Consider the following 15,030-nt stretch of genomic DNA (forward strand, 5'->3'; position numbering starts at 1 on the left):
TGCGTAAACGCGACTTTGCTTTCCCCATTTACCATTTATATATTGTGTGAACAGGTGTGAGGAGAGCTCTTTAATTATAAGTGCAAGTGATTTGGTCTTCCTAAAGAACCTCAAATCAAGGACTTCTCTCCGCAGGCTATATATAGTGGCTTGGAGAGTGCAAAATATGCATGTGTACCAAATTCCAATGGAATGGGAAAGTCCCATTAGGGACCTACTGCATTTGTCCAGGCAAAGGACATGTCTTGAGACCCACAAGGGACTCTCCAGCACCAGCCTAGGTCTGGGACAAGATGGTGAAGGGCCTCCTTCCTTGAGCCATAACACAGTGCTTCTGGAAAGAACTGAGAGGCTGGCTGGGTCCCTCTCAGACCATCCTGAGCGTCTTGACGGCTTGCCTTTTCACACTGCCTCCTCCCCCACTGTCCTCTGTGTTCATAGCTGCCTGTCTCCCTGTAAACTCCTCTGAGAGAGGAGACCAGCTCTCACATCCTGCTGTCTCTCCTACATCTGACACCTAACCAGGGTCTTTGTGCAAAGAGGGAGCTCAGATATGTGCTCATTAAATAAATAAATTCTAGGCAACTGTGGCTGATTTTAACTCATTAACTGAAGTGGGTCAACCAGAATGGTAACGTTATAGAGACATTAAAACTGAGATCACATTCCATTTATGGAATGGGATTTTATAAGAAACAAAACAGGAAAATTGTTCAATTGCAAAGAAATAAAAATAAAATGGAATACAATAAAATAAAATTACTAGTCCACTGAATAATCTTTTCATGATGATCCAGCAAGCGCTGGCTTTTAGCAACAATCCAGCATGGCTTCATGACTCTAAACATTGATTTTCACCACAAGCCTATTCCGATTGTGAGATCCTTGAGGGCAGGAACCAAGCGTCATTCATCTTTGCAGCCCAGTGGCCAGCAGGGTGTGGGGCACAGAGGCAGTGCCCTCCCCGACAGGCAGGAAATGAGGGGGATGGGGGGGCAGGGGAGAGGGAGGAAGAGGGGGTGGAAGGAAAGGGGAGAAAAGGATAGACAAGACAACCACGGGTGTGGGTGTTGAAGGATGGGCCATATTTTTATGCACTTACAGATAAACAACGAAAATGTTTTAAAATATAATTCCAGTCAGTGGTATGAATTTCAGTTTTGAGGGAATTTCAGAATTTTTTTTTAAAAAACAGGGAGGGCTTGAATTCCAGTGCTAATCGTCCCACCTTACCAGCTCCCCGATTTTGAGGGAGTCACTTAACCTCACCGCGTGTTAGCTTTGCCATCTGTAAAAGGGGTGGCACTGCCTGCCCTGTCCTGAGAAGGGGTGAGATGAGGCTGGCCCGCAGCGCAGGGCTCTGCAACTCCACGCAGGAGCAGTCCATCCGGGGAGGGAGGCTGTGCAGTCCCCTCTTCCCTTCTTTGACAGCTGATTCATTTCCCACAACCTTTCCCAAGCTTTTGGACCACAGAATTGTTTTGTCACCAAACACGTAGTGATCACACCACAAAACACAGTTAGGGAATCCTGGTGAGGACGGGCAATGATTTAGGTAAACCCTGTGGTCAGTTTCCCCATTTTCAGTGGTGGAACTAGACTTCTCACCCTCCCAATCTTGACTTTAAAAGTGCTCCTTTTCCAGTCCCAGAAGGCTCTTTCCTCAGAGCCTGAGGGCTGGCCTCGGTGACAGAGTTCATTCAGACTTACTTTCCCACCTCCCAGTCCCATCTCCCAGTCCCGACTTGTATGTCTTCACAGGGAGCTGACTCACCCGCAGAACATGAGGATGTTGTACATGGCGGGGTCGTCCGGGAAGGGAGCCATCTGCTGTAGACACAGCTGTTCACAGCCACCATTGAAGCCGTCCGAGCAGTCCACCCCGATGTGGCGGTCATAGCAGCCGGAGCTGTCCTTCATGGGGCTGAGTCCGGATGGGCACTGGCACAACCAGAAAGCATCCACACAGGTGGCTGAATCAGGGCCCTGGGTTCTCTGGGAACCAGAGTGTAACCACCGATGCCTAGTTTCAGCCCTCAGCCTCGAAACCATCAACACTGGTAAGTCATGCACGAATTTCCCACTGTGCTGGGCTCCCTTTAAAAGCAAATGACTTTTTTTTTTTTTTTTTTTTTTTTTGAGGTGATCTTGCTTCTTCTCTCTGGGCACAGATCACACACATTTGTATTAGAGCCGATTCCTCCAAGCAGGCTGGAAGGGAGTGCTGTAGCAAGACAGAGCAAGGTGAACTGGCCTCCCAGTTGGGCCTCAGGCTGGCAGGAAGGTGGAAGTGAGGGGCCAGAATCAAAGTGCATTAGCAGAGATTCCTTTTGGGCTAGAGGAAGGGAGTGCTGCTGTTTGGATTTAGTATTAATTGGACTTTTTTTTTTTTAAGTCCAAAGTACTTTGTCAACGTTGGTACCAGACGGCAGTGCTGGGGAGAGTGGGCTGGACCCAGCCGCCAGCCAGGAGGGCGTGGACTTTCCCTGTGACCTTGGAGGGAGGTTTCTTGGCTCTCCTAGTGGGAGTGGCTTTACTCATGACCTTCCTGCCTCAAGGATGTCCTGAGGAAGACGCAGACAAGGGCACCTGCTACATGAGTGCCCGCAGGTGCCACGCTCGGGTCTGGGCTTTGTCCCAGTGCCCTGGACACTCCATGTGCAACATTTAGCTTTTCTGCACCATGTCCTCAATAAACCACCCAGGAATGACAGCAAAGGAGACAACAGAGGAAGAGAGGTCAGCAGATCCCGGGGAAGAAGAAGGGGCTTGGTGAGCAGTAGAAACACTCATAAGGCCTCCATGATGAGCCCGGCAGTGTCTAACCTTCATACACCTTACTCTCTTACCCTCACAGCATCCCATAACGTAGGCAGGTGATCACCCTCATTTTACTTACGAAGAAACCGAGGCACAGAGAGCTCAACTTTCCCAGCGTCGTGAGGCTGAGCATGGCGGAGCCCCCCCCGGCAGGCTGGCTATGGCGTCCATGACTTGGCTGCCCCGTCACTAGCTCACATCACCACCAGGCGCTCACACAACAGTCACTGTTCACTGAGCACTTACTGGGTGCTGGGCGCTATGTGATGCGATTCAGGTATTTCATCTCACAGCCCCCACGTTATCCTCGCTTAATAGACCTGGAAACTATTAACAATTAATGCATGAACTTCTCACTGCACCGGACTCCATCTACGAGTGAATGAGTATTTTTTGCCATCCTGCTTCTTCTGTCTGTGCAACAGATCCTGTGCATTTGCGTTACAGCCGATTCCTTCCAACAGACTGGAAGGGACAGGTAACTTACCCGGGGTCCAGCAGCTTGTATGGGGTAGAGCTGGGGGGAGGGGGTCTGTCTGGGTCTGATCTGCTTTTAATGACTGTCATATACATACCATCAGCTAGCTACCACACTCTTCCAAAGCTAAAACCAAACCAAAAAAAAAAAAAAAAAAAAAAAAAAAACCTTTTAAACCCTGGTGGAACCATTTTAAGCGCCTCCCTCCTGCCCTGCTGCCTGGCTTCCACTTGCTTTTGCTCTCGGTTGCCAAGCACCTTGGCCTAGTAGCCTGGAGCTGCCGCAGGTGTGCCTCTGAAAACCCACCTCTCCTCCTTCCACACCTCCCAACTGAAGATCACAGCAGGATGTGCGCTGTTTGCTGACACTAATTCTGCAATTTCCCAAACAAATGGCCCCCCTATGGGCCTGCCAGCCTCCCAGCCTGGTCCATCCCCCTTCTCCCGGTGAAGCCAGCTGGAGTGCTGGAAGGTGACAGCCTTTCAAGATGTTTCCAAGGGCTGCCTTGTGCTGGGCCAACCCAGATGTTCCAGATGATGGTAAACAAGCAAACGAGGCAGCTGAGGATCGCACCCCACATTTTGTTCGCCCCCCCCCCACGTCCTTGGCCACCCAGCTGTCAGGCCAGATGTGCCACCAGAAGGGAGCTGGCTTCACCACTGTGAGGCTGTCCCGGCATGGGTGTGGGTAGTGAAACACGGACATTTGATTGGAATGAAACGGGCTGCCCTGGTTGCCAGGTGTTGCGTTTTCTTTCTTTCTCTAAAGCTTGAGAAAAGCCATCAAAGTAGAGACAAAGCCGTCACTCCCACCTCGCGTGTTTCCAGTCCCCGTATCAGCTCACTAGCTCAGTCACCAGCCAGGACTCCCCATCTCTGCGGCCACCTGCTTTTTTTCAGAATGCCCCATCAAGCACGATGTTTGACAAAGATGTCACTGAATGAGACCCCAGAGGGGCTTTGTTCCAGAATCCCAAACCTGGCACATCCACATCCTGCCTGGCTCTGGTATACAGATAACCATCGCTGTGCCAAACTGGATCACACTTTCTTAGGCGGCTTGGAGGGAAGACAGAGTTAGCTGCCTTGTCCAAGGTGGATGCTTTCTCCTCGTAAGCAAAGCTGAAAGTAATAATAACAGCTACCAGGAATTAAGCAATTTTATGTGCAAGACAGTCTACATCTATTATCTTCAATTGCAAAATTCAATTTGGCTTCTTTTCCCCCTTATTTTATAGATGAACAAACTTAGACTTGGAAAGATTAAGCAGTAACTTGTGTAAGGTCACAGAGGTGGAAACTGGCAGAATCAGAATTCGGACCTAGTTCTCTCTGACACCAGCGTTCATGTGGGTCTCTTCCACTCTGCCAGGCTGCTTGCCACGTGTGAGATAACCTAAATTTTTGGAATTGCTAAAAAAACATAGTCACTGTGTCAGTAGAGTAAAGTGACCCTGTAGATGTGTTGTTTGTCTGTCTGATTTTCTTAAGCAACTTCCGGAGTACAGTCTGGACTCAGTTATTTGAAAATTTGAAGATTCAGCCTAATATTCTCTCTCTCTCCCCCTCTCTTTCACACACACACACACACACACACACACACACACACACACACCCATATTATGGGTGTGTATATTTATAGGACAAAAGACTGCAAACTGTCCAGAGCAACGACCTTGAAGACAAGACAAGATCCTCAATCACTAAAAAAGATGCAATTATCTTTACTGCACTGTAACTTACTTGGGCTGCAGTTCAGAGTAAAACATTTTTGAAATAGTTCCAGAAAAAAAAAAAAAAGCTGAAACCAAAAATAGAGTTTTCTTCTTAACCCATGTTGAACCAGAACTCCCATCCCCGAGGAGTCTAATCACTCGTTTCCCATGGTAGAAATTTGCTCTTGTTTTTGCCTGAATGTTTCCTGTGTGGTTGTGTACACATTCTGCGCTCTTCAAAATCTGTATCAAAATACAAAGAGACTACAGGCTCTAAATAATGACCTCTTCCTAGAAGTACGTGCAGCCGGAGACCAGTTGTCAGGAGAGAAAACTTGTGTTTTCTCTTTGCAAAGTGCTGGCCATTGTCTTCTCCTGGCTTGTGGACAGTCCCTCCACTTGTCTCTCAAAAGAGAACTGTTTGCTCAAGACTGAGCCCCAAGGTCATACACTGACCCCTCTTTGCGTAGGTCACGGTTAGCAATCCCATGGCCTTTCCAAACTATAGACTTGAGAAGAAAACTCCATTCATTATGGCAACAACCCTCCCCCATCCAGAGGGTCTAATAAATGAGCTCATAGTTCAGTGACCCCTAAAACACACAAGGTTAATCATCTTTCATGAGATGCTCGTGGCTTCTTGACTTATTACTGGTCTAAAGCATAATTTGCTAATGAGATTAAAATGATTTCCCCCATTCAACTCCTTTTCTTCCCTGTCTTTCCCCTCTGTTTCTAGCAGTGATTTCTGGTTGATTAATTACTTTGGAGTCTAGCGAAATCTCCCTCAGCCTGAGACACACACACCTCAGCTCCATATCACGAGGTGGCGGCGCTGTTGGCAGATGAACAGGACTGATGGACACAAGGGCGTATTCAGGGCCCCTGGGAGAGAAGGAGCGACTTTCTGCAGCTCGCCGGCCTCGCCTTACCTGGATGATTCATAAGACGTGCAGCCAGAACTCCTACTCGAAATAGGTTCTTTCTAACAACATGACAGTCTCATTCCTTTCATAGCTAATGATGGGCTCTGACATGGAAGGCCAAGCCATGCAGGACTTCTCCCAAGGGGGAAAAGCTGGATGGAATGAAATTTGTATTTCAGCGTCCTGCCCTGTTCTCTGAGAGCCGCTGAGGCATACCCTCCTGCTTACAGGGAGAAAGAGGGAGGGTCACTGGGTCACCCGTAATGGTCACCACACGCCTGCACTCCAGTAGAGGTGAAATGACACATTTTGTGGGAAACCATTGTGGACGGCATCTGGACAGAAGGGCGGCAGGGTCACTGGGTCGTTCAAAGCTCATTAGAGCATAATGCTCTGGCCAGGAAGGTCATGCGTTCAATACAAGAGGAAGTGGGGCGGCCGCCCTCTTGCCTTCCACCTAAAGAAGTGCACATCGCACAGAGCAGAAGGCATTCTGGGGAGGCCACTGCCAGACGAGTGTGGAGATAAGAAAGAAGCGTTATGGCAGGTCTTTCCATTTTTAGAGTTTTTTTAAAAAAATAGATTCATAGTGTTGGAAATCATTTTCAACCTTTCAAATAAAGTTTTATATTAAACCTCAATACATAGGCTTGTTAAGAATGAAGATGCTCTAGGGGGAGGTTATAGCTCCAAGTGGTAGAGTGCATGCTTAGCATGCATGAGGTCCTGGGTTCAATCCCCAGCACCTCCTTTAAAAAAAGTAAATAAACAAATGAACCTAATTGTCTGCCCCCGCCACACACAAATAAATGTTCTTACAAAAAAAAAAAAAAAAAGGAACGAAGATGCTCTGGTTTGGGAGAGAAGAGACTAGAATCCTACCCACTGAGGTTGGTGGTGGCCCCGAGGATGTCTGGGACATAACTCCCAGAATCTGTGACAAAAAGAGGCCTGGCAGGTCAAGTTAAGGCTCTTGAGGCGGGAAGATGACCCTGGATCACCCAGGTGAGCCCTGTAATCACAAGAGTCCTTACAAATGGGAAGCAGCAGAGGGAGGATGTGCTACAGGAGAATGGTCAGGAAATGCAACGTAGCTGCTTTAACGATCAAAGAGGGGGACCAGGAGCCCCCAGATGTGGGCAGCCTCTAGAAGCTGGAACTAGAAGCTGGAAAAGGCCAGGAACAGACTCTCCCCCAGAGCCTCCAAACAGGAGTGCATCCCTGCTGACACCTGATGTTAGCCCGGTGACACTCAAATTGGATTCTCACCTACTGAGCTGAAAGATACTAAAATGGGTCTTGAGTCGCCAGTCCTGTGGTAATTTGTTACAGCAGCGACAGGACACTCACACAGCGCCTCTGCAGGACCCCATGGGGCTCCACAGAACAGAGAACCGTGCCCTTGTGCTGTCCAGGCAGGGACCACAGCCCCCTCCTCGGCACGGCAAGGACAAGAGGTAGGAGCAAGAACCAGCAGTCCACGGCGGGTGGCTGACCTCTGCTCCAGCACCCACCCCGAGGGTCAGCGGGCCTGCGGTTGGAGAGTGGTCTGCTTTGGAACGGAGTGACTGAGGCTGGCACAGGGCTGTGCCTTTCACGGGTATTTGTTTCCTGTCCCCAGGGACTCTATAAACAACAGGGCAATTAACTGTGTAGCAATTAACCCTGTGGGAGTCCATGCGTAACAGAGAGATGTGCCCTGCCTTCCTAGAAAGATGGAGGCTGATGTGGACCAAGCCCACCCATCTGGCTTGAACTCAGTCAGTATATGACTGCACACCGTCTCTTCCTACCTCTCTGTCCCTCTCCCAGGTTCCTTAAGGGCCACCTTGCCCTTGAGTCCTCCTCTCCTTTTCCTTTCACAAGAAAGTGCCTTTCCGGGAAGCCTTTCAGCTCAGCACCCAGAGAACTGCACGTCGGGGCTGATGTGGAGAGGAAGACGGCCCGATTCTCCCCAGACTGCAGGCTCTGCAGCTGGTGCCCTTGTCCCTGGTCTGCCTACAGATGACCCAGGACCACTCTGCTAACACAGCAAGGCTTCGGGATGGTAGCGGTACCCAGTGGAGTCAGACCAGGCTCAATGTAAAGTTCTTCTCCATAGGGTCACAAGATCACAATGTGGCATGTCACTCTCAACCCTCCTCCTGTCTCAGGGATCCAGTGCTTCACAGCTAATGAGAAACAGTCAATTGAATGGGCCTGGCCCCCTCCTCCCTCCAAAAGCCACGTGGACCAGTGACTTTAAAGTCTTATGCTAATGCCAAGCACTGGTATAATTGGGCGCCTTTCTGCAGGGGCTCTGATTCTCAAATGCAGCAGCCTTACTGCAAATACATATTCATCGGAACTATTCCTGCTAGCCCCGTCTCACAGATCATAGTGTTAAAAGTACAAAAATACATCAGCACGGCTCTGTGCCAAGTAAAGGGGCAGGATCACCAGCAAAAGGCAGCTGACAAGGCAAAGCCTGAGGGGCTCAGCAAAGGGGTGGAGGAGGGGGAAGAGATGGGGGCTGTATCCTCCTGCACGTGTGTGACTGTGTGAGCATGCTCACACTCATATGAGGGGGCCACGGGGGGGCCCTGGGGGCTGTTCACATATGTGCACACACAGTGTTTCAGCACTTAGACTGACCCAACTGAGAGAGCAATGAGAACGAATGGTTAAAATCTGGATGAAGAAATGCATGTAGAATAGTAAAAAAAAAAAAAAAAAAAAAAAAGAAATCAAAAAAAGTCTCAGCTGGGCACTCCATTAGACAGTGAAATTGTCTCCTGAGGGACCTGGTTGGGAAGCTCATTGCCTAAGACACCTGAAGAACACTTATCTTCGTACTTTTCTGATCGCCCTTGCTGTTCTGCTTTCCCTTCCTTTTAATGGACTGGCCGGGATCTCCGCCTCCCTGCCCCTCAGCCCTCTCTCTTTCCTTTTCCATTTCTTTATTTTCTGTCCCTTCTTGGATGAATCAGGCTCCTGCCACCTGCTGCCCGACCTGGGAAAGTCTGGGGAGGCCTCAGGGCCGAGAGAGTTCCACTCTGGACCCCAGGTACGCATCCATCTTTGATGGAGAACAGGTCCCCAAACAGAGCAGGTGCTTGGAGATGGGGGAAATGGGGCAGGGAGGGGGGCTGTGAAAGATGGAATGGGCCCAGCATCCTCACAGCTGGCCCCTGCCCTGGGTCCCTTTACAAGAGCACAGCTGTCAGATTGGGAAGCAAGATGAGGCATCATATCCTCCCCTAGCGCTGGAAGCTCCTGCACGACAACATGTCTCAATCAATCACCTTTTCCTCTTCTTTATGCTAACTTGGTGTATGGCTTTCCTTGTGTTTCCTCTCTGTGAGGATTGCATCATTCTGCCCTTAAAAGAAGGGAAGGCTGGAAACAGACACTAGTGTTGATGGGCACAAAAATGACTAATATAAAGGCACCAGCCACTGAAGGCTTGCCCATCTGGTCCTGCCTCCATATACCAGCGTGGGTCCATCCATCTTCACGTCCATGGCGTGGGATGTCCACCCTAACCCAAATAGTCTTTCTAGTCCACTGCATCACATGTTTACATGTGCCAAAGTCCATACAACTGATAGCAAAGTAGAAAGCCACCTTTGGCGAAGCATGGTCTCAAAGGGAACGTATTTTAATTTTTTCTCTGGCACTCCTGGCATAATTTATTTCTTCCATCATTCTGGCCTTAAGTAGAGCTCCTCTAAAATTTCGTATCACAGTCAGTGTAATTTGACTCTAGACAAAGATAGGTTCCTTCTAGAATTATCCTATTGTCAATATAGTCTATTTCTTATTAGAATCGATAGTGTACTATGAAGCAGTTAATTAGCTCTCGAACTGTTTAGGGGGGTCCATCACACACCAGACTGCAAGACTGGAAAGAGAGAATCATGCTATGTAACTCGTGAAGTTTTCCTTGGAGAGTTAGAGTACATGGATCAGGTGTTCCGTAAACACATCTTGGTTAAATGGCTGGTATTTGCTCCTCGTCTCTGTCAAGTGAAAATTCCTAATTTAGACCAGACAGTAGTGACAACGAGAGAGGGATGGTTCCTGACCCTCCCTTTCACTCACAGTATGTTGTCAGCTCTAATCTGCATTGTGCCGTACCCGGTGCCCCCTCTTCCCGAAAAGACCAGCTGGACAGGGCAGACATACCACGCAGCCAGTGGAGTCCAGCTTGCGATCTGAGATGCAGCGGAAGTTCTTGCTGCAGCCCCCGTTGTCCTTGCTGCAGTCACGCACTGGTCCAAAGGAATCCAGGAGACCCTCCAGACTGTCGAAGGAGGACGAGGTCATCAGCTCCTCTCTGGGGGGAGACACAGCAGGAGGAGTCAGGGGACAGCAGGTGCGACACGCAGCACCGTGTCCTCCACATTCCTGTCTGGCTGACCAGATCACGGCTCACTCTCTCTTACAAACACTGCAGATCAGCCATGCTCTGAGCCTTGAACTAACAAATTACGGACATTCTCCATGTCTGGGAAGTAAGCCAAGGCTGTAACGCCTGGTCAAAGAAGGAGGTCTAAACTTGGGCAGGGAAATTAACATTTTATTGCCTGTCAGTCCTCAGGGGATGTGGGAAGTGCTTATGAACTTTAATTTCATGCCCCCTCTTGGTGCATGAGCCTTGGGGTGTGCAATATTGACCCAGATAGAGTGGATCCTGACACTGTGTCTGGGGAATTCGAAGGCAGCCTGCCAGTGTCTCTTTTCAGCTTGTCTCGATTCCCTTCCCAGCACCTTGGACCTTCAGGGAGTTTCCCACTCAGCCTTCCAAACCCAGTGGAGTCACAGCACCCTGAGGCTGGACTCACCTGACCTCCACAGCATCCTCCATCACTGTCATGTCCGTCTTACACTTCGCTGATGGGTTGATGGCCAGTTCGGCTGGTGGAATCACAAAGCTCTTGCTGAGGGGCAACCACATGCCCTCCCCAAGGGTGTAGGTGAATCTGCAGAGACACCCAACACCAGCTGGTCATGCTTGGGGGGGTGAGGGGTGACCACCCCGTTGGAGGACCTGGCGCCCTACCTCCAGCTGCCTCCTTCAGGAAGGAGAGCTTATTGCCATTTTATGGATGAGATGATTGAGTCTGAGGGAGACAGACAGGTCTGCCTCTGCTCACACGTCCAGACAGTTGGAGAACTGACAACATGGCCTCCACTTACCAGGTGTTAAAAGTGTCTTTGTGTCAAATCATAAAAAAATCGAGTTCCAGTTTCAGCTTCAGATTTGAAGCTGGGGGCTTCCCCTACCTTAAGTCGGCTATAATTGGAAGCATTTTAATTGAAGAGGCAGGTTGGCCTCCCACCATTCCCATCCCCCGTGCCGCACACCCACTGTGGTAGCGATGGTTTCTCTCTGTGCCTGGAGGAACCCACCAAGGAAAAGAAAGAAGAAAAGCTCCCTTTTGCTGGCTTCTGTGTGATGGGAGCAGCGATGATTGAAGCCAGGAGCCTCCAGGGAAGAGGGAAGAGGGATGAACAAGACAAGCCCAGATGTATTTTCCACACTCCTGCCCACACCCTTAGCTCAGGGCGCTAACCCTCAGGAGGTGGGGAAGATTTTTTTTTTTCCCTTACAACAAGGGCTAAAATGAATGAAAGAATCAATCAGCATTTCAAGGGAGAGCTTAAGGAACCATGAGAGATTATTTGTTTATTTATTCATTCATTTTATTTCAAAGGCATTCAAATGCTCTGTGTTCATAGTCAAAAATAGTCTACAGGATAAAAGCCAGTGTGGGTGGGATATCATGAGGCTGTGGCAGTCTGGCGTCCCCTTCCCACTTAATGTGGAGGGAAGAACAATGGAGAGAGATGCGTACAATTAAGCAGAACCCAGCACCAGCTCCATTAGCATGCTGGTCACAGAGTACCATTTCAGAATCCCGCTCCTTTTCCTCCCCTGACCCGCACACTCCCAGCTCCACTCCCTGGGTTGCCTGAGATGCTAGGAAACCAGACTGCTGATGTGAAATCTTTTATGGGAAATGTAGCCCTCTCCAGGATGCTGGCCACAGAGAATCCCTGCTGCCCGAGGCTCATGAGTTAGAAGCAACCAGGCCTCACAATTTTCATCCACTCCCTGAATGACAGACCTGGGTGGCAGAGCAGCTGAAAGAAGAGAAAGCAGATGCCAAGGGGAGAGGCAAAACCGCGGAGCAAGGGAGAGGTGGCCAGGATTTGGGACATTTCTCTCCTATTCCCACCCTCCTCTTGGTCCCTTACTTCTCTGACCTGTGGGGCAAACCTCTGCAGTCAGCAGCACTGAAATATCAGAGATGCTTTTTGCTCTGAAGGAGGCACTCAACTCCTCCACCCCCAGGAGACTGGGGAGTGAGGTCTGTGCAGGGAGGGGTCGGTACCAGCTGAAGGAAGCCCATTACTAGGGAGACAGAAGAGAAACGTACCACTTCTCTCTTCTGTGAAGCAGCTGGCAGAATTGAAGGCGCGCTGGCTCCTTCACACACACACACACACACACACGACACACGTACGTACGTCATCAGACAAGATTAAGGAGCCAATTCGAGGCAAGCGATTGGCCTGTGGTGCCTGGGACCCCAGATTTAAGGACGAATGTGGGTTGAAGGCAACAACATTTAAGTGTTCATGTCCACTTTTCATTTTGACAGGGAGATTCTAATAGGCAGGCTGGGAGAGGGACACCGCCAATATTACATATAACATCGTTTCAAGGAGAAGATACACACATTTGAATGGCACTGGGAGGAGACAGCTCATCAGGACATAGAGGCGAGTTTTTGTTTTCTATTTTGGTTTGAAAGTTGCAAGGTTTGCGCTGATGCAGAGAAACAAATCTGCGACCTGTAGCTTCTCATGTTTGTAACAGATTTTAGGAGATGACTGGCGGTTCTAGCATATTTCTTTTGGGAGCGAGCAATCCGTGTCCATCCGTCTCATGGTTTTTCCTCCTCCCCAGACGAAACTGTTCACGGGCACGCCAGACCCACGGAGCACAGGTCACCCTCCGGAGATGTCTCTCTTCAGCTTCTTCCCTCACCAGACCCTGCTTCAAACTTCGTGCTCCTGCAACGCAATCTGACTGCAGTTCCTCAAGTTGTCCTAATTTTCTCACCTCTTTGTCTTTGCTCTTAATATTCCTTCTTCCCGAGTTTCCTTTCCTCTCTTCTTTGCTGGACTCCCACTCAGTTTAAGACTCGGTAAAGACCTCTTCCTGAAAGCCCCCTAGGGACTTCACGCCGTAAGGCTGAGTCGGGGACTCTCCTCTGGGCATGTGCACGTGGTCCTTTGTCATCCCTAAGATGCTGACTGGTACCCATCTTTTCGTGTGTCCATCACCACTCATAAGAATGTTCTCTCTTGGATGGCAGAAGACAGTTCTTTGTCATCCTTGTAGCCCCACTGCCTGATATAATTTCTGACCCAAGAAGGTCTCTCCATAAATACTTATTGACTGATCAACAAGGAGACTCGGTTATGTGCTTTAGTTTGTGCTTAGCTATGTTCTTTAGCTTAAACAGGCTACTAGGGAATATAATCTCAGTTTTCCAATTTAAAGATACAAGTCGTGGTGAAGATTATTCTTCATTTAAGACATGATATGGGTTAACCTCTGGGTTTGAATAAATTTAATGGTCAAGATCGATCTGGGTTTGATAGGATGGAGAACCTCCTAGGTGCACAGCAGCTTCTGAAACATGACACATGAAACATGACAGTTAACAAGAAAACAGTGTAATCTTCAGTCTCTGGTGGGGTCAAGGTGAGATCCTGTACATGGAACAAAGTCAGGTGTGGGTTGAAACTAGCCTTTATTGAGGCTTTATTGAGAATCCTCTAAAGGCAGGTGCTCTGCAGAGCCACCACATTTATCCTCACAAAAGCCCTCTTAGGTTAATCATTTGGTCCCATTTTACCAAGTCATCAGCTAATACTTTAAGAAGTTTAGCACTCTCTCCAAGGTGACTTCTCCTTAAGTGGGAAAGATGGGGGTTGGTCTGATTCTCAAGTGTTGCTCACAGCAACTTTCCAGCCCATGTTGGCTCATGCCTATAAAATTCTAAAGTTTTCTTTCATCTGAAAAAAATCTACTGAGCAACTCCAAAAACCAAATATAGAACAAACTGTCAGGGAAAAGCTGTGTCCTAAAATCTCATCTGTCCCTCATCCATGCGGATTTGGCAAGAACATCTTCAAAAAGCCACGGAAGAGAAGCTGGGTGAACATCTGGAATGCCTTCCCATGCTGGGCCTTCTCGCAGGACAGCTGGTGACGGCCACTGTGGTGGATGTCTCAGCTGTGGCCTGAGTCCTGCACATGGCCCTGCTGAACTCGAGCTTGAAATTTCTGTCCAGAATCAAACACTCGCCAGAAAGCACTGGACAGAATGAACCTGTGCTCTCACTGTGGTTTGGCATGAAGTAGAATGGGGGGGAAATAAATGATAAATAGCTCTTAGTTTGGCATCTCCACCCTCTCCCAGAGCAAGCCGTTCCAGAATGAGGTATTATTCCAAGGGATACAGGTACACGCTTGGAGGGAAGGTCTCTGAGAGTGAAATGTGGTCTGTACTGACCTCTGCCACTGGAGGGTCTGGTGGAATGGAGTGACCTTAGCTACAGTGGAAAGGACATTTTCAACACCATGCTGAGTCTGGTGAGAAGATTCATTCTGGAGGTTCAGGCTTCCCTTGGACCCTTTGAGTCTAGTTTGAACCTTCCTGGATTCTTTGGGATTGCAGATTACCAAGGTCAGGTTAGGTATCAAGGTTTCCTAATCTGGCTTCAAGTCCCCAGGAAATGCATGAAATGATCATCTACAGATATTTATTGAAGACCTACTATGTTCAAAGTTATGTTAGATTTTGAGTATTTAAAGCCATATAGGATGTTTCCCCTCCCCTGAAGAAGACAACCATGTTACTGAGAAGCAAATTGGCAAATTAAGAAGAAATATGAAATTAATAACTGACAAATAAATATTGCAGTCAGTATTATATACACATTTGGAGAGGAAGGAGTCATTATGGATTAGTGCAATGGATTGGAGATGCTTTAGGCCAGTGTTTCTCAATCCCAGGTACAGATTAGAAT

At 48.7% G+C, this 15,030-nt stretch overlaps 1 protein-coding gene across 2 annotated transcripts in view; it reads right to left on the minus strand.

Annotated features, from left to right (window-relative positions):
* Positions 1–15,030, minus strand: part of ASTN1 (astrotactin 1) — a 293,056-nt gene that overhangs the window by 81,601 nt on the left and 196,425 nt on the right. For both annotated transcript variants that reach the window (XM_031435723.2, XM_031435722.2), the window contains exons 10-12: positions 10,765–10,902; positions 10,106–10,256; positions 1,775–1,941 (exon numbers count right to left, since the gene is read on the minus strand). In XM_031435723.2, coding sequence (XP_031291583.2) covers positions 1,775–1,941; positions 10,106–10,256; positions 10,765–10,902 — 456 coding nt within the window. The remainder of the gene's footprint in view (positions 1–1,774; positions 1,942–10,105; positions 10,257–10,764; positions 10,903–15,030) is intronic.

The sequence above is a fragment of the Camelus dromedarius genome, chromosome 23 (assembly GCF_036321535.1).
Source record: "Camelus dromedarius isolate mCamDro1 chromosome 23, mCamDro1.pat, whole genome shotgun sequence".
NCBI classification, from domain to species: Eukaryota; Metazoa; Chordata; class Mammalia; order Artiodactyla; family Camelidae; genus Camelus; species Camelus dromedarius.